At 54.5% G+C, this 19,442-nt stretch overlaps 1 protein-coding gene across 1 annotated transcript in view; it reads right to left on the reverse strand.

Annotated features, from left to right (window-relative positions):
* LOC116958091 (uncharacterized) overlaps nt 1-19,442 on the reverse strand; it is a 118,905-nt gene that overhangs the window by 47,191 nt on the left and 52,272 nt on the right. Inside the window, exons 19-21 of the mRNA XM_076055367.1 lie at nt 17,085-17,283; nt 15,087-15,464; nt 12,658-13,558 (exon numbers count right to left, since the gene is read on the reverse strand). Coding sequence (XP_075911482.1) covers nt 12,658-13,558; nt 15,087-15,464; nt 17,085-17,283 — 1,478 coding nt within the window. The remainder of the gene's footprint in view (nt 1-12,657; nt 13,559-15,086; nt 15,465-17,084; nt 17,284-19,442) is intronic.

The following is a 19,442-nucleotide window of genomic DNA, read 5'->3' on the forward strand; positions in this document are numbered from 1 at the left end:
TCTCCTATCGAAAGACACCACTCCAGGGTAACTCCTGTATTCGACGGAGGTTCCTGTCGGCACCAGTCTAGCTCCCGACAGAGGGAATGGCAGCCTCACCTATCCACATACAGCAGTCCAGGGTAACTCCTGTATTCGACGGGGGTTCCAGACGACACCGGTACAGCTCCCGACAAAGGGAATGGCAGCCTCTCCTATCTACAGACACCAGTCCAGGGTAACTCCGGTATTCGACAGGTTCCAGTCGGCACCAGTCTAGCTCCAGGCAGAGGGAATGGCAGCCTCTCACACCAGACACCAGTCCAGGAGAACTCCTGTATTCGACAGGTTCCAGTCAGCACCAGTCTAGCTCCAGGCAGGGGGAATGGCAGCCTCTCACACTAGACACCAGTCCAGGAGAACTCCTGTATTCGACAGGGGTTCCAGACGGCACCAGTCTAGCTCCCGAAAGAGGGAATGGCAGCCTCTCCTATCTACAGACACCAGTCCAGGCGAACTCCTGTATTCGACGGGGGTTCCAGTCGGCACCAGTCCAGCTCCCGACAGAGGGAATGGCAGCCTCTCCTATCTACATACACCAGTCCAGGCGAACTCTTGTATTCGACGGGGGTTCCAGTCGGCACCAGTCCAGCTCCCGACAGAGGGAATGGTAGCCTCTCACACCAGAACCCAGTCCAGCGTAACTCGTGTATTCGACAGTGGTTCCAGACGGCACCAGTCCAGCTCCCGACAGAGGGAATGGCAGCCTCTCACACCAGGCACCAGTCCAGGGTAACTCCTGTATTCGAAAGAGGTTGCAGACGGAACCAGTCCAGCTCCCGACAGAGGAAATGGCAACCTCTCCTATCTACAGACACCAGTCCAGGGTAACTCCTGTATTCGACAGGGGTTCCAGACGGAAACCAGTCCAGCTTCCGGCAGAGGGAATGGCAGCCTCTCACACCAGGCACCAGTCCAGGGTAACTCCTGTATTCGACAGGGGTTCCAGACGGAACCAGTCCAACTCCCGACAGAGAGAATGGCAGCCTCTCACACCAGAAACCAGTCCAGGGTAACTCCTGTATTCGATAGGGGTTCCAGTCGGCACCGGTCCAGCTCCCGACAGAGGGAATGTCAGCCTCTCCTATCCACAGACACCAGTCCAGGGTAACTCCTGTATTCGACAGGGGTTCCAGACGGCACCAGTCTAGCTCCCGACAGAGGGAATGGCAGCCTCTCATATCTACAGACACAAGTCCAGGGTAACTCCTGTATTCGACAGAGGTTCCAGACGGAACCAGTCTAGCTCCAGGCAGAGGGAATGGCAGCCTGTCACACCAGACACCAGTCCAGGGGAACTCCTGTATTCGACAGAGGTTCCAGACGGGACCAGTCCAGCTCCCGAACAGAGGGAATGGCAGCCTCTCACACCGGACACTAGTCCAGGGTAAATCCAGTATTCGACAGGGGTTCCAGTGGGAACCGGTCTAACTCCCGACAGAGGGAATGGCAGCCTCTCACACCAGACACCAGTCCAGGGTAACTCCTGTATTCGACAGAGGTTCCAGACGGCACCAGTCTAGCTCCCGACAGAGGGAATGGCAGCCTCTCACACCTGACACCAGTCCAGGATAACTCCTGTATTTGACAGAGGTTTCAGACGGAATCAGTCCAGCTCCCGACAGAGGGAATGGCAGCTTCTCACACCAGACACCAGTCCAGTGGAACTCCTGAATTCGACAGAGGTTCCAGACGGAACCAATCCAGCTCCCGACAGAGGGAATGGCAGCCATCTTACATACTGCATCTGTGTATGGTACACCAGCTGCACAGTGGCTCAGAGGAAAGCGCTGCAAAGGGTCATCAACACCGTCCAAAAAATCGCCGGGTGCTCTCTCCCCACGTTGGAAGAACTACACAATTCCCGTTGCATCGAAAAAGCGAAGAACATTATAAAGGACTCTTCTCACCCTGCACACTCTCTGTTTGAGCTGTTGCCATCAGACAGACGATTCAGATCAGACAAAACAAGGACAAACATATTCAAACACAGCTTTTATCCTACAACAAATACCACACTCAATACTGCTAATTAATTATTAAGTAATACTGTCTACAATTGACTGTAAAATCGGGATGTGCAATGATAAAATGTACTTTTACGTGGGTATACTTGGGTAGTTTTTACATATGAAATTTATTGATTATCTTCTATTTTATCTTATTTTTATTTCTTGTTTTATTTATTAAAATGTATGAATGATGTACTGACCGGTGAGCACTTTAAATTTCGTGATACTGGTGACAATGACAATAAAGGATCTATCTAGCCTCTCACACCAGACACCAGTCCAGACGAACTCCTGTATTCGACAGGGGTTCCAGTCAGCACCAGTCTAGCTCCAGACAGATGAAATGGCAGCCTCTCACACCAAGAACCAGGACAGGGTAACTCCTGTATTCGACAGGGTTTCCAGTCGGCACCAGCCCAGCTCGCGAAAGAGGGAATGGCAGCCTCTCACACCAGACACCAGTCCAGGCGAACTCCTGTATTCGACAGAGGTTCCAGTCGGCACCAATCTAGCTCCCGAAAGAGGGAATGGCAGCCTCTCACACCAGACACCAGTCCAGGCGAACTCCTGTATTCGACAGGGGTTCCAGACAGAACCACTCCAGCTCCCGACAGAGGGAATGGCAGCCTCTCACACCAGACACCACTCCAGGGTAACTCCTGTGTTCGACAGAGGTTCCAGACGGCACCAGTCCAGCTCCCGACATAGGGAATGGCAGCCTCTCACACCAGACACCAGTCCAGGGTAAATCCAGTATTAGACAGGGGTTCCAGTGGGAACCGGTCTAGCTCCCGACAGAGGGAATGGCAGCCTCTCACACCAGACACCAGTCCAGGGGAACTCCTGTATTCGACAGAGGTTCCAGACGGCACCAGTCCAGCTCCCAACAAAGGAAATGGCAGTCTCTCACACCAGACACCAGTCCAGGCGAATGCCTGTATTCGACAGAGGTTCCAGTCGGCACCAATCTAGCTCCCGAAAGAGGGAATGGCAGCCTCTCACACCAGACACCAGTCCAGGCGAACTCCTGTATTCGACAGGGGTTCCAGACGGCACCAGTCCAACTCCCGACAGAGGTAATGGCAGCCTCTCACACCAGAACCCAGTCCAGGCGAACTCCTGTATTCGACAGGGGTTCCAGTCGGCACCGGTCCAGCTCCTGACAGAGGGAATGGCAGCCTCTATCTACAGACACCAGTCCAGGGTAACTCCTGTATTCGACAGAGGTTCCAGTCGGAACCAGTCTAGCTCCAGGCAGAGGGAATGGCAGCCTCTCACACCAGACACCAGTCCAGGATAACTCCTGTATTCGACAGAGGTTCCAGACAGCACCAGTCTAGCTCCCGACAGAGGAAATGGCAGCCTCTCATATCTACAGACACCAGTCCAGGGTAACCCCTGTATTCGACAGAGGTTCCAGACGGAACCAGTCTAGCTCCCGACAGAGGGAATGGCAGCCTTCTTACATACTGCATCTGTGTATGGTACACCAGCTGCACAGTGGCTCAGAGGAAAGCGCTGCAAAGGTCATCAACACGGCCCAAAAAAATCGCCGGGTGCTCTCTCCCCACATTGGAAGAACTACACAATTCCCGTTGCATCGAAAAAGCGAAGAACATTATAAAGGACTCTTCTCACCCTGGACACTCTCTGTTTGAGCTGTTGCCATCAGACAGACGATTCAGATCAGACACAACAAGGACAAACAGATTCAAACACAGCTTTTATCCTACAGCAAATACCACACTCAATACTGCTAATTATTTATTAAGTAATACTGTTTACAATTGACTGTAAAATAGGGATGTGCAATGATAAAATGTACTTTTATGTGGGTATACTTGCGTAGTTTTTGTATATGAAATATATTGATTATCTTTTATTATATCTTATTTTTATTTCTTGTTTTATTTATTTAAACGTATGAATGATGTACTGACTGGTGAGCACTTTAAATTTCATTGAACTGGTGACAATGACAATAAAGGATCTATCTAGCCTCTCACACCAGACACCAGTCCAGACGAACTCCTGTATTCGACAGGGGTTCCAGTCAGCACCAGTCTAGCTCCAGACAGATGAAATGGCAGCCTCTCACACCAGGAACCAGGACAGGGTAACTCCTGTATTCGACAGGGGTTCCAGTCGGAACCGGTCTAGCTCCCGACAGAGGGAATGGCAGCCTCTCACACCTGACACCAGTCCAGGCTAACTCCTGTATTCGACAGAGGTTCCAGACGGAAGAAGTCTAGCTCCAGACAGAGGGAATGGCAGCCTCTCCTATCTACAGACACCAGTACAGGGTAACTCCTGTATTCGACAGGGTTTCCAGTCGGCACCAGCCCAGCTCGCGAAAGAGGTAATGGCAGCCTCTCACACCAGACACCAGTCCAGGCGAACTCCTGTATTCGACAGAGGTGCCAGACGGCACCAGTCCAACTCCCGACAGAGGGAATGGCAGACTCTCCTATCTACAGACACCAGTCCAGGGTAAATCCAGTATTAGACAGGGGTTCCAGTGGGAACCGGTCTAGCTCCCGACAGAGGGAATGGCAGCCACTCACACCAGACACCAGTCCAGGGGAACTCCTGTATTCGACAGAGGTTCCAGTCGGCACCAATCTAGCTCCCGAAAGAGGGAATGGCAGCCTCTCACACCAGACACCAGTCCAGGCGAACTCCTGTATTCGACAGGGGTTCCAGACGGCACCAGTCCAACTCCCGACAGAGGTAATGGCAGCCTCTCACACCAGAACCCAGTCCAGGCGAACTCCTGTATTCGACAGGGGTTCCAGTCGGCACCGGTCCAGCTCCTGACAGAGGGAATGGCAGCCTCTATCTACAGACACCAGTCCAGGGTAACTCCTGTATTCGACAGAGGTTCCAGTCGGAACCAGTCTAGCTCCAGGCAGAGGGAATGGCAGCCTCTCACACCAGACACCAGTCCAGGATAACTCCTGTATTCGACAGAGGTTCCAGACAGCACCAGTCTAGCTCCCGACAGAGGAAATGGCAGCCTCTCATATCTACAGACACCAGTCCAGGGTAACTCCTGTATTCGACAGAGGTTCCAGACGGAACCAGTCTAGCTCCCGACAGAGGGAATGGCAGCCTTCTTACATACTGCATCTGTGTATGGTACACCAGCTGCACAGTGGCTCAGAGGAAAGCGCTGCAAAGGTCATCAACACGGCCCAAAAAAATCGCCGGGTGCTCTCTCCCCACATTGGAAGAACTACACAATTCCCGTTGCATCGAAAAAGCGAAGAACATTATAAAGGACTCTTCTCACCCTGGACACTCTCTGTTTGAGCTGTTGCCATCAGACAGACGATTCAGATCAGACACAACAAGGACAAACAGATTCAAACACAGCTTTTATCCTACAGCAAATACCACACTCAATACTGCTAATTATTTCTTAAGTAATACTGTTTACAATTGACTGTAAAATAGGGATGTGCAATGATAAAATGTACTTTTATGTGGGTATACTTGCGTAGTTTTTGTATATGAAATATATTGATTATCTTTTATTATATCTTATTTTTATTTCTTGTTTCATTTATTTAAACGTATGAATGATGTACTGACTGGTGAGCACTTTAAATTTCATTGAACTGGTGACAATGACAATAAAGGATCTATCTAGCCTCTCACACTAGACACCAGTCCAGACGAACTCCTGTATTCGACAGGGGTTCCAGTCAGCACCAGTCTAGCTCCAGACAGATGAAATGGCAGCCTCTCACACCAGGAACCAGGACAGGGTAACTCCTGTATTCGACAGGGGTTCCAGTCGGAACCGGTCTAGCTCCCGACAGAGGGAATGGCAGCCTCTCACACCTGACACCAGTCCAGGCTAACTCCTGTATTCGACAGAGGTTCCAGACGGAAGAAGTCTAGCTCCAGACAGAGGGAATGGCAGCCTCTCCTATCTACAGACACCAGTACAGGGTAACTCCTGTATTCGACAGGGTTTCCAGTCGGCACCAGCCCAGCTCGCGAAAGAGGTAATGGCAGCCTCTCACACCAGACACCAGTCCAGGCGAACTCCTGTATTCGACAGAGGTGCCAGACGGCACCAGTCCAACTCCCGACAGAGGGAATGGCAGACTCTCCTATCTACAGACACCAGTCCAGGGTAAATCCAGTATTAGACAGGGGTTCCAGTGGGAACCGGTCTAGCTCCCGACAGAGGGAATGGCAGCCTCTCACACCAGACACCAGTCCAGGGGAACTCCTGTATTCGACAGAGGTTCCAGTCGGCACCAATCTAGCTCCCGAAAGAGGGAATGGCAGCCTCTCACACCAGACACCAGTCCAGGCGAACTCCTGTATTCGACAGGGGTTCCAGACGGCACCAGTCCAACTCCCGACAGAGGTAATGGCAGCCTCTCACACCAGAACCCAGTCCAGGCGAACTCCTGTATTCGACAGGGGTTCCAGTCGGCACCGGTCCAGCTCCTGACAGAGGGAATGGCAGCCTCTATCTACAGACACCAGTCCAGGGTAACTCCTGTATTCGACAGAGGTTCCAGTCGGAACCAGTCTAGCTCCAGGCAGAGGGAATGGCAGCCTCTCACACCAGACACCAGTCCAGGATAACTCCTGTATTCGACAGAGGTTCCAGACAGCACCAGTCTAGCTCCCGACAGAGGAAATGGCAGCCTCTCATATCTACAGACACCAGTCCAGGGTAACTCCTGTATTCGACAGAGGTTCCAGACGGAACCAGTCTAGCTCCCGACAGAGGGAATGGCAGCCTTCTTACATACTGCATCTGTGTATGGTACACCAGCTGCACAGTGGCTCAGAGGAAAGCGCTGCAAAGGTCATCAACACGGCCCAAAAAAATCGCCGGGTGCTCTCTCCCCACATTGGAAGAACTACACAATTCCCGTTGCATCGAAAAAGCGAAGAACATTATAAAGGACTCTTCTCACCCTGGACACTCTCTGTTTGAGCTGTTGCCATCAGACAGACGATTCAGATCAGACACAACAAGGACAAACAGATTCAAACACAGCTTTTATCCTACAGCAAATACCACACTCAATACTGCTAATTATTTCTTAAGTAATACTGTTTACAATTGACTGTAAAATAGGGATGTGCAATGATGAAATGTACTTTTATGTGGGTATACTTGCGTAGTTTTTGTATATGAAATATATTGATTATCTTTTATTATATCTTATTTTTATTTCTTGTTTCATTTATTTAAACGTATGAATGATGTACTGACTGGTGAGCACTTTAAATTTCATTGAACTGGTGACAATGACAATAAAGGATCTATCTAGCCTCTCACACCAGACACCAGTCCAGACGAACTCCTGTATTCGACAGGGGTTCCAGTCAGCATCAGTCTAGCTCCAGACAGATGAAATGGCAGCCTCTCACACCAGGAACCAGGACAGGGTTAACTCCTGTATTCGACAGGTGTTCCAGTCGGAACCGGTCTAGCTCCCGACAGAGGGAATGGCAGCCTCTCACACCTGACACCAGTCCAGGGTAACTCCTGTATTCGACAGAGGTTCCAGACGGAAGAAGTCTAGCTCCAGACAGAGGGAATGGCAGCCTCTCCTATCTACAGACACCAGTCCAGGGTAACTCCTGTATTCGACAGGGTTTCCAGTCGGCACCAGCCCAGCTCGCGAAAGAGGTAATGGCAGCCTCTCACACCAGACACCAGTCCAGGCGAACTCCTGTATTCGACAGGTGCCAGACGGCACCAGTCCAACTCCCGACAGAGGGAATGGCAGACTCTCCTATCTACAGACACCAGTCCAGGGTAAATCCAGTATTAGACAGGGGTTCCAGTGGGAACCGGTCTAGCTCCCGACAGAGGGAATGGCAGCCTCTCACACCAGACACCAGTCCAGGGTAACTCCTGTATTCGACAGAGGTTCCAGACGGCACCAGTCTAGCTCCCCACAGAGGGAATGGCAGCCTCTCATATCTACAGACACCAGTCCAGGGTAACTCCTGTATTCGAAAGAGGTTCCAGACGGCACCAGTCTAGCTCCCGACAGAGGGAATGGCAGCCTCTCATATCTACAGACACCAGTCCAGGGTAACTCCTGTATTCGACAGAGGTTCCAGACGGAACCAGTCCAGCTCCAGACAGAGGGAATGGCAGCCTCCTTACATACTGCATCTGTGTATGGTACACCAGCTGCACAGTGGCTCAGAGGAAAGCGCTGCAAAGGGTCATCAACACCGCCCAAAAAAATCGCCGGGTGCTCTCACCCCATGAAAGAACTACACAATTCCCGTTGCATCGAAAAAGCGAAGAACATTATAAAGGACTCTTCTCACCCTGCACACTCTCTGTTTGAGCTGTTGCCATCAGACAGGCGATTCAGATCAGACAAAACAAGGACAAACAGATTCAAACACAGCTTTAATCCTACAGCAATTACCACACTCAATACTGCTAATTATTTATTAAGTAATACTGTTTACAATTGACTGTAAAATAGGGATGTGCAATGATAAAATGTACTTTTACGTGGGTATACTTGGGTAGTTTTTACATATGAAATTTATTGATTATCTTCTATTTTATCTTATTTTTATTTCTTGTTTTATTTATTTAAATTTATGAATGATGTACTGACTGGTGAGCACTTTAAATTTCGTTGTACTGGTGACAATGACAATAAAGGATCTATCTAGACTCTCACACCAGACACCAGTCCAGGGTAACTAATGTATTCGACAGAGGTTCCAGACGGCACCAGTCCAGCACCCGATAGAGGAAATGGCAGCCTCTCACACCAGACACCAGTACAGGCGAACTCCTGTATTCGACAGAGGTTCCAGTCGGCACCAGTCTAGCTCCCGACAGAGGGAATGGTAGCCTCTCACACCAGACACCAGTCCAGGTGAACTCCTGTATTCGACAGGGGGTCCAGACGGCACCAGTCCAACCCCGGACAGAGGGAATGGCAGCCTCTCACACCAGAACCCAGTCCAGGCGAACTCCTGTATTCGACAGGGGTTCCAGTGGGCACCAGTTTAGCTCTCGACAGAGGGAATGGCAGCCTCTCCTATATACAGACACTAGTCCAGGCGAACTCCTGTATTCGACAGGGGTTCCAGACGGCACCAGTCCAACTCCCGACAGAGGGAATGGCAGCCTCTCACACCAGAACCCAGTCCAGGCGAACTCCTGTATTCGACAGGGGTTCCAGTCGGCACCAGGCCAGCTCCCGACAGAGGGAATGGCAGCCTCTCCTATCTACAGACACCAGTCCAGGGTAACTCCTGTATTCGACAGGGGTTCCAGTCGGAACCGGTCTAACTCCCGACAGAGGGAATGGCAGCCTCTCACACCTGACACCAGTCCAGGGTAACTCCTGTATTCGACAGAGGTTCCAGACGGCACCAGTCTAGCTCACGACAGAGGGAATGGTAGCCTCTCACACCAGACACCAGTCCAGGCGAACTCCTGTATTCGACAGGGGTTCCAGTCGGCACTAGTTTAGCTCTCGACAGAGGGAATGGCAGCCTCTCCTATCTACAGACACCAGTCCAAGGCGAACTCCTGTATTCGACAGGGGTTCCAGACGGCACCAGTCCAACTCCCGACAGAGGGAATGGCAGCCTCTCCTATCTACAGACACCAGTCCAGGGTAACTCCTGTATTCGACAGGGGTTCCAGTCGGAACCGGTCCAGCTCCCGACAGAGGGAATGGCAGCCTCTCATATCTACAGACACCAGTCCAGGGTAACTCCTGAATTCGACAGAGGTTCCAGACGGAACCAGTCTAGCTCCAGGCAGAGGGAATGGCAGCCTCTCACACCGACACCAGTCCAGGGTAACTCCTGTATTCGACAGGGGTTCCAGTCAGCACCGGTCTAGCTCCTGACAGAAGGAATGGCAGCCTCTCCTATCTACAGACACCAGTCCAGGGTAACTCCTGTATTCGACAGGGGTTCCAGACGGCACCAGTCTAGCTCCCGACAGAAGGAATGGTAGCCTCTCACACCAGACACCAGTCCAGGGTAACTCCTGTATTCGACAGGGGTTCCAGACGGAACAAGTCCAGCCCCCGAGAGAGGGAATGGCAGCCTCTCCTATCTACAGACACCAGTCCAGGCGAACTCCTGTATTCGACGGAGGTTCCAGTCGGCACCGGTCCAGCTCCCGACAGAGGGAATGGCAGCCTCTCCTATCTACAGACACCAGTCCAGGGGAACTCCTGTATTCGACGGAGATTCCAGTCGTCACCGGTCCAGCTCCCGACAGAGGGAATGGCAGCCTCTCCTATCTACAGACACCAGTCAAGGGTAACTCCTGTGTTCGACAGAGGTTCCAATCAGCCCCAGTCCAGCTCCAGACAGAGGGAATGGCAGCCTCTCCTATCTACAGACACCAGTCCAGGGTAAGTCCTGTATTCGACAGGGGTTCCAGTCGGCACCGGTCCAGCTCCCGACAGAGGGAATGGCAGCCTCTCACACCAGAAACCAGTCCAGGGGAACTCCTTTATTCGACAGGGGTTCCAGACGGCACCGGTCCAGCTCCCGACAGAGGGAATGGCAGCCTCTCCTATCTAAAGACACCAGTCCAGGCGAACTCCTGTATTCGACAGAGGTTCCAGTCGGCACCAGTCCAGCTCTCGACAGAGGGAATGGCAGCCTCTCCTATCTACAGACACCAGTCCAGGCGAACTCCTGTATTCGACAGGGGTTCCAGACGGCACCAGTCCAGCTCCAGACAGAGGGAATGGCAGCCTCTCCTATCTACAGACACCAGTCCAGGGTAACTTCTGTATTCGACAGGGGTTCCAGTCGGCACCGGTCCAGCTTCCGACAGAGGGAATGGCAGCCTCTCCTATCTACAGACACCAGTCCAGGGGAACTCCTGTATTCGACGGAGGTTCCAGTCGGCACCGGTCCAGCTCCCGACAGAGGGAATGGCAGCCTCTCACACCAGAAACCAGTCCAGGGGAACTCCTGTATTCGACAGGGGTTCCAGACGGCACCGGTCCAGCTCCCGACAGAGGGAATGGCAGCCTCTCCTATCTACAGACACCAGTCCAGGCGAACTCCTGTATTCGACAGGGGTTCCAGACGGCACCAGTCCAGCTCCCGACAGAGGGAATGGCAGCCTCTCATATCCACAGACACCAGAACCCAGTCCCAAAGGACATTCTGTATTCAACAGAGGCCTTCGCAGGCACTGGTCGAGCTGTCGAAGAATGGAAGCCTCTCCCCTCTCCGTACACACCAGAAGCATTTCGCAAGCCCTCGTGCATTCGACGGAAGGGTCCAAGAAGGCACCAATGGAGCTACCGACGGAGGAATGGCGGCCCTCTAATCTCCACAAACACACCAGGTGAATTTTGACTTAAAGCTTTCGTGTGAGTGCAGGCATTCACATTCTTGGTTCTAGAAATAGGTTTTAGCCTTTTAACTGGCACAAAAAACTGACACCTTCATTCAAGGCATCATGTTTGCAATAACCACAACACAAGCAGTCAAAATGCAAACAAAAGAGACAACTCTGATAATAATATTGGCACTGTCCTTGAATTTGATTGGTCCACACCCGAGACGGCTTTTCTTAGAGCCCTTTAGTCTCCACTGGTGTTGGAGCAGAAGACGCCAAAAGGCGTACAAACTCAAAAACAGCGCACTATCAGAGTATTGAGGGCTCAGGGTGAGCATTAACATTATGAGACCTCCTTTGCCAGTAACAATATATAGAAATGGGTTTTACCCTTTTAACTGGCACAAAAACTGACACCTTTATTCAAGGCATCGTGTTTGCAATAACCACAACACAAGCAGTCAAAATGCAAACATGATGCCTTGAATAAAGGTGTCAGTTTCTGTGCCAGTTAAAAGGGTAAAAGCTATTTCTATATCTTGTTACTGGCAAAGGAGGTCTCATAATTCTTGGTCCTTTCGGTAAAGTCACCACCACCACCACATTTTAATTATTATTCTGCGTCCCTTCTACGCGGCGACTTCACCGAAAGAACCGAGAACACGGGCACCAGAATGGAGTCCAGTGGAACTGCTCCTGCATTCGACGGAAGGGGTTCCAAGAAATCACCAAATCGAGCTGCACAAACACACCAGAGGATCAGTCCCCACCGGACCTCCTGAATTCCAGAGACCCTCGGTCACCCCCCCCCATCGACCACCACCTCTCATCCTCCCTCTCCCTCTAACCCAGACGTGGGCAAAGTACGGCCCGTTCGGCTTTTTAATCCGGCCCGCCAAACTTTTCCAAGTATTATTATTATTATTGAATTAAATTAAATTTTAACCTTTCCCCTGTAATGCCCCCCCCCTCCAATTCGTTAAATTGCCTTGCAAATAAACGCTTTGCTACCTGTTAAAAGGCCAAATCCTCTCATGTAATGATTTTTTTTTTTTTACACACGCCGTTTGTATATTTCGTTCACGCAAACGCTCCGTCCGTCCGTTTCCCTGGCCCGGCCCCCCCTCCATCAAATTTTAGAACCCCATTGTGGCCCCGTGAGTCAAAACATTTGCCCACCCCCTTGCACCTAACCCCCCCCCTCTCTCTCTCTCTCTCTCTCCCCCACCGCCGCCATTCTCCATCCCCTCGGCGACTTCTCACCGGCGTGGGTCCCTTTGCTCGCTCCGGTCCCCACCCAGAGCCACGCCGAGTGGTGGTGGCGCCGGCGGTGGCGGCGTCTCCTCCTCGCCGCGCTCCTAACCTCCTCCTCCTCCTCCACCACCTCCTCCTCCTCCTCCTCCTCACCCTCCGTCGCTGCCACCCTTCCCCGTCTCTTTCCCCCGTCGGCCGCCGGCAGCGTTCCTCCTCCACCGCCTCCTCCGCCTCCGCCGCCGCCGCCGCCGCCGCCGCCGCTCCCGCTCCTCATCAACATCCTCCTCCTCCTCCTCCCGCCGCCGCTGCCGCTCGAGTCGACCCTCGTCGCCCCCGCTGCTCCGCCCAGCCCCACGGCGCCAGAGATCCTGCCGGCCACCAACATGGGCTCCAGGCGGGGCATCGCAGGGTCTCCGTCTCCGCCGCTGCCGCCTCCACCACCTCCTCCGCCTCCGCCGCCTCCACCGCCTCCACCGCCTCTTCCTCCTCCGCCGCCGCCTTCCCGCCTACCGCTGGGGACGTGTCTACCGTCCTCCTCCTCTTCTTCGTCCTCCTCCTCCTCGTCGTCCTCCTCCTCCTCCTCCTCATCGTCGTCGTCGTCGTCGTCCTCCTGCCGGAGGTCGTACGCCTCCAGCACCGTCTTCTGCGAGATGGTCTCCGTGGTGACGCCGCTGCTGTTGTGACGGCGGCGACGCTTCCGGCGGGTTTCTCCCCGCGCCCCTCCGCCTCCCAGAGCTCCGCCGGGACCTCCTCCTGCTCCTGAGCATCCGACGATGACGCCGCCGACGCCGACGCCGCCGCCGCCGCCGGGAGCTCCCCCGGCGCGGTGGCACGCGGCGAACGAGGAGGCGGAGACGGACGACGTGGTCCAGCGTCGGCGAGAGACCAAGGCTGGGCTGGAGGACGAGGCCTGGGAGGGCGGGAGGGGGGGGGGCGGAAGAGAGAGGGAGACGCGGGAGGGGGAGACGCGGGGAGAGAGAGGGGGAGACACAGGGAGATGAGAAAAAACTAAATTGACGAGGGTGAGAAATCAACGAGGTGGCCCCAAGTCTCCCGAGTCTCCCCAGTGTCTCTGAGTCTCTCCCCAGTGTCTCTGAGTCTCTCCCCAGTGTCTCTGAGTCTCCCCAGTGTCTCCCAGTGTCTCCGAGTCTCCCCAGTGTCTCTGTGTCTCTCAGTGTCTCTGTGTCTCCCAGTGTCTCTGTCTCCACAGTGTCTCTATGTCTCTCAGTGTCTCTGTGTCTCCCAGTGTCTCTGTGTCTCTCCCCAGTGTCTCTGTGTCTCTCCCCAGTGTCTCTGTGTCTCCCAGTGTCTCTGTGTCTCCCCAGTGTCTGTCTCCCCAGTATCTCCCCAGTGTCTCTGAGTCTCCCAGTGTCTCTGTGTCTCCCAGTGTCTCTGAGTCTCTCCCCAGTGTCTCTGAGTCTCCCAGTGTCTCTGAGTCTCCCCAGTGTCTCTGTCTCCACAGTGTCTGTGTCTCCCAGTGTCTCTGAGTCTCTCCCCAGTGTCTCTGAGTCTCCCAGTGTCTCTGAGTCTCCCAGTGTCTCTGAGTCTCCCCAGTGTCTCTGAGTCTCCCAGTGTCTCTGTGTCTCCCAGTGTCTCTGAGTCTCTCCCCAGTGTCTCTGAGTCTCCCAGTGTCTCTGAGTCTCCCCAGTGTCTCTGTGTCTCCCCAGTGTCTCCCAGTGTCTCTGAGTCTCCCAGTGTCTCTGTGTCTCCCAGTGTCTCTGAGTCTCCCCAGTGTCTCTGAGTCTACCCAGTGTCTCTGAGTCTCCCCAGTGTCTCTGTGTCTCCCCAGTGTCTCCCAGTGTCTCTGAGTCTCCCCAGTGTCTCTGTGTCTCCCGAGTGTCTCCCAGTGTCTCTGAGTCTCCCCAGTGTCTCTGTGTCTCCCAGTGTCTCAGTGTCTCTGTGTCTCCACAGTGTCTCTGTGTCTCCCAGTGTCGCTGAGTCTCCCAGTGTCTCTGAGTCTCCCAGTGTCTCTGTGTCTCTCCCCAGTGTCTCTGTGTCTCCCAGTGTCTCTGTGTCTCCCCAGTGTCTCTGTCTCCCCAGTGTCTCTGAGTCTCCCAGTGTCTCTGAGTCTCCCAGTGTCCCCCAGTGTCTCCGAGTGTCTCCCAGTGTCCTCCAGGGTCTCCGAGTGTCTCCGAGTGTCTCCCAGTGTCTCCCAGTGTCAACCCAGTGTCTGAGTCTCCCAGTGTCTCTGAGTCTCCCAGTGTCTCCCCAGTGTCTCCCCAGTGTCTCCGAGTATCTCCCCAGTGTCTCCGAGTCTCCCAGTGTCTCCCAGTGTCTCCCCAGTGTCTCCGAGTATATCCCAGTGTCTCCCAGTGTCTCTGAGTCTCCCAGTGTCTCCGAGTGTCTCCCAGTGTCTCCCAGTGTCTCTGAGTCTCCCAGTGTCTCCCAGTGTCTCTGAGTCTCCCAGTGTCTCCCCGAGTTGTCTCCGAGCCCCTCACTCTGCGTTTCCCCGACGCCATCAGCCGCGGTTTCGTCAGTGGCGGAGGAGGTGGAGGTGGAGGAGGTGGAGGTGGTGGTGGAGCGGGCGGTAGCGGAGCAGACGGCGGAGGAGGCGGCTGAGGCGGTGGATGAAGAGGTGGCGGAGGAGGCGGTGGAGCCGCCGGTCGACTGCGGCCACCTCGGCCCTGCTCCACCCCCCACGATGATCCTTTCCGGGAGACCCGCTTCCTGCGGTGGCAGCTCGGCGCCGCATCCTCCTCCTCCTCCTCCTCCTCGTCATCGTCATCGTGATCGTTATCGTGATCGTTATCGTCATCGTCTTCATCGTCATCGTCGTCGCCATCGCAAGCGTTGCCATCGTCGTCATCGTCGTCGTCCTGAGGCAGAGAGAAATCGTCAACGCCGCCATCATCATCATCACCCACCATCATCATCATCATCACCATCATCATCACCATCATCATCACCACCATCACCATCATCATCACCACCATCACCATCATCACCATCATCATCACCATCATCACCATCATCATCATCACCACCATCACCACCATCACCATCATCATCACCATCATCATCACCACCCACCATCATCACCACCACCACCATCATCACCATCATCACCACCATCATCATCACCATCATCACCATAACCACTACTACCGCCATTATCACCACCACCAACACCACCATAACCACTACCACCACCATCATCATCACCATCACCATCAGAACCATCACCACCACCACCAACACCACCATAACCACTACCACCGCCATCATCACCATCACCACGATCATCATCATCACCACCACCACCACCGTCACCACCATCACCACCATCACCACCATAACCACTACCACCATCACCATCATCACCACCATCACCATCACCACCATCATCATCACCACCACCATCACCCACCATAACCACTACCACCGCCATCATCACCATCACCACCATCACCATCACCACCATCACCACCATCATCACCATCACCATCACCACCACCATCACCACCACCATCACCCACCATCATCACTACCACGGCCATCATCACCACCGCCATCATCACCATCACCACCATCACCACCATCACCACCATCACCACCATCACCATCACCACTACCACCATCATCACCATCATCACCACCATCACCACCACCATCATCACCACCACCACCACCGTCACCACCATCACCACCATCACCACCATAACCACTACCACCATCACCATCATCACCACCATCACCATCACCACCATCATCATCACCACCACCATCACCCACCATAACCACTACCACCGCCACCATCACCATCACCACCATCACCATCACCACCATCACCACCATCATCACCATCACCATCACCACCACCATCACCACCATCACCACCACCATCACCCACCATCATCACTACCACGGCCATCATCACCACCGCCATCATCACCATCACCACCATCACCATCACCACCATCACCATCACCACCATCACCATCACCACTACCACCATCATCACCATCATCACCACCATCACCACCACCATCACCACCATAACCACTACCACCGCCATTATCATCACCACCACCATTACCACCGCCATCATCATCACCACCACCACAATCACCACCATCACCATCATCACCACCACCACCATCACCACCACCACAATCATCACCACCACCACCATCACCACCATCACCATCACCACCACCATCACCACCACCATCACCACCACCATCACCACCACCACCATCACCATCATCACCACCATCACCACCATCATCACCACCACCACCACCATCACCACCACCATCATCACCACCATCATCACCATCATCACCGCCATCACCACCATCACCACCACCACCACCATCACCACCACCACCACCATCGACACCATCACCACCATCATCACCAGCACCATCACCACGATCATCACCACCATCACCACCATCACCACCACCACCATCACCACCACCACCACCACCCACCGGATCGCTGTGCCCGGTTGCCGTGACGACCGGTGCCCAGCGCAGGGAGTCCGGGTCCAGGAGTGGGCAGGGCAAAGTGGCGCCGGTGGTGGCGGTGGTGCCGGTGGCGGTGGCGCCGGTGCCGGTGGTGGTGGCGGTGCCGGTGGTGGCGGTGGTGGCGGTAGTGCGGGGATTCTGACGACGCATCACGATCACAATGCTGCCGTGGGGAGAGAGGGGGACAGGGAGTTGTCACTGTCTGTCTAAGCCGTGTCTCTGTCTAACCCGTGTCTCTGTCTAAGCCGTGTCTCTGTCTAACCCGTGTCTCTTTCTCTCCCCGTGTCTCTCTGTCCCCGTGTCTCTCTCTCTCCACGTGTCTCTCTCTCTCCCCGTGTCTCTGTCTAACCCGTGTCTCTTTCTCTCCCCGTGTCTCTCTGTCCCCGTGTCTCTCTCTCTCCACGTGTCTCTCTCTCTCCCCGTGTCTCTGTCTAACCCGTGTCTCTCTCTCTCCACGTGTCTCTCTGTCCCCGTGTCTCTCTCTAACCCGTGTCTCTGTCTAACCCGTGTCTCTGTCTAACCCGTGTCTCTTTCTCTCCCCGTGTCTCTCTCTCTCCCCCCGTGTCTCTTTCTCTCCCCGTGTCTCTCTCTCTCCCCGTGTCTCTCTCTCTCCCCGTGTCTCTCTCTCTCCCCGTGTCTCTCTCTCTCCACGTGTCTCTCTCTCTCCCCGTGTCTCTCTCTAACCCGTGTCTCTCTCCCCGTCTCCCCAAGTCTCTCTCTCCCCGTGTCTCTCTCTCCCCCCGTGTCTCTCTCCCCGTCTCCCCAAGTCTCTCTCTCTCCCCCCGTGTCTCTCTCTCCCCGTGTCTCTCTCTCCCCGTGTGTCTCTCTCTCCCACCGTGTCTCTCTCTCTCCCCGTGTCTCTCTCTCCCCGCGTCTCTCTCTCCCCGCGTCTCTCTCTCTCCCCGTGTCTCTCTCCCCGTGTCTCTCTCTCCCCGCGTCTCTCTCTCCCCGCGTCTCTCTCTCCCCGTGTCTCTCTCCCCGTGTCTCTCTCTCTCCCCGTGTCTCTCTCTAACCCGTGTCTCTCTCTCTCCCCGTGTCTCTCTCTCTCCACGTGTCTCTCTGTCCCCGTGTCTCTCTCCCCGTGTCTCTCTCTAACCCGTGTCTCTTTCTAACCCGTGTCTCTTTCTCTCCCCGTGTCTCTCTCTCTCTCCCCGTGTCTCTCTCTCTCCCCGTGTCTCTCTCTAACCCGTGTCTCTCTCTCTCCCCGTGTCTCTCTCTCTCCCCGTGTCTCTCTCTAACCCGTGTCTCTCTCTCCCCCCGTGTCTCTCTCCCCGTCTCCCCAAGTCTCTCTCTCTCCCCCCGTGTCTCTCTCTCTCCCCGTGTCTCTCTTTCCCCGTGTCTCTCTCTCCCCGTGTCTCTCTCTCCCCGTGTCTCTCTCTCCCCGTGTGTCTTTCTCTCCCACCGTGTCTCTCTCTCTCCCCGTGTCTCTCTCTCCCCGCGTCTCTCTCTCCCCGCGTCTCTCTCTCCCCGTGTCTCTCTCCCCGTGTCTCTCTCTAACCCGTGTCTCTTTCTCTCCCCGTGTCTCTCTCTCTCTCCCCGTGTCTCTCTCTCTCCCCGTGTCTCTCTCTAACCCGTGTCTCTCTCTCTCCCCGTGTCTCTCTCTCTCCACGTGTCTCTCTGTCCCCGTGTCTCTCTCCCCGTGTCTCTCTCTAACCCGTGTCTCTTTCTAACCCGTGTCTCTTTCTCTCCCCGTGTCTCTCTCTCTCTCCCCATGTCTCTCTCTCTCCCCGTGTCTCTCTCTCTCCCCGTGTCTCTCTCTAACCCGTGTCTCTCTCTCTCCCCGTGTCTCTCTCTCTCCCCGTGTCTCTCTCTAACCCGTGTCTCTCTCTCCCCCCGTGTCTCTCTCCCCGTCTCCCCAAGTCTCTCTCTCTCCCCCCGTGTCTCTCTCTCTCCCCGTGTCTCTCTTTCCCCGTGTCTCTCTCTCCCCGTGTCTCTCTCTCCCCGTGTCTCTCTCTCCCCGTGTGTCTTTCTCTCCCACCGTGTCTCTCTCTCTCCCCGTGTCTCTCTCTCCCCGCGTCTCTCTCTCCCCGCGTCTCTCTCTCCCCGCGTCTCTCTCTCCCCGCGTCTCTCTCTCCCCGTGTCTCTCTCTCCCCGTGTCTCTCTCCCCGTGTCTCTCTCCCCGTGTCTCTCTCTAACCCGTGTCTCTCTCTCCCCGCGTCTCTCTCTCCCCGTGTCTCTCTCTCTCTCCCCGTGTCTCTCTCCACATATCTCCCCACGTCTCTCTCTCCCCACGTGTCTCTCTCCCCACGTCTCTCTCTCCCCGTGTCTCTCTCTCCCCGCGTCTCTCTCTCCCCGTGTCTCTCTCTCCCCGTGTCTCTCTCT

The sequence above is a fragment of the Petromyzon marinus genome, chromosome 71 (genome assembly GCF_048934315.1).
Source record: "Petromyzon marinus isolate PM22_M1 ecotype Great Lakes invasive population chromosome 71, UKy_Petmar_22M1.pri1.0, whole genome shotgun sequence".
Taxonomy (NCBI): domain Eukaryota; kingdom Metazoa; phylum Chordata; class Hyperoartia; order Petromyzontiformes; family Petromyzontidae; genus Petromyzon; species Petromyzon marinus.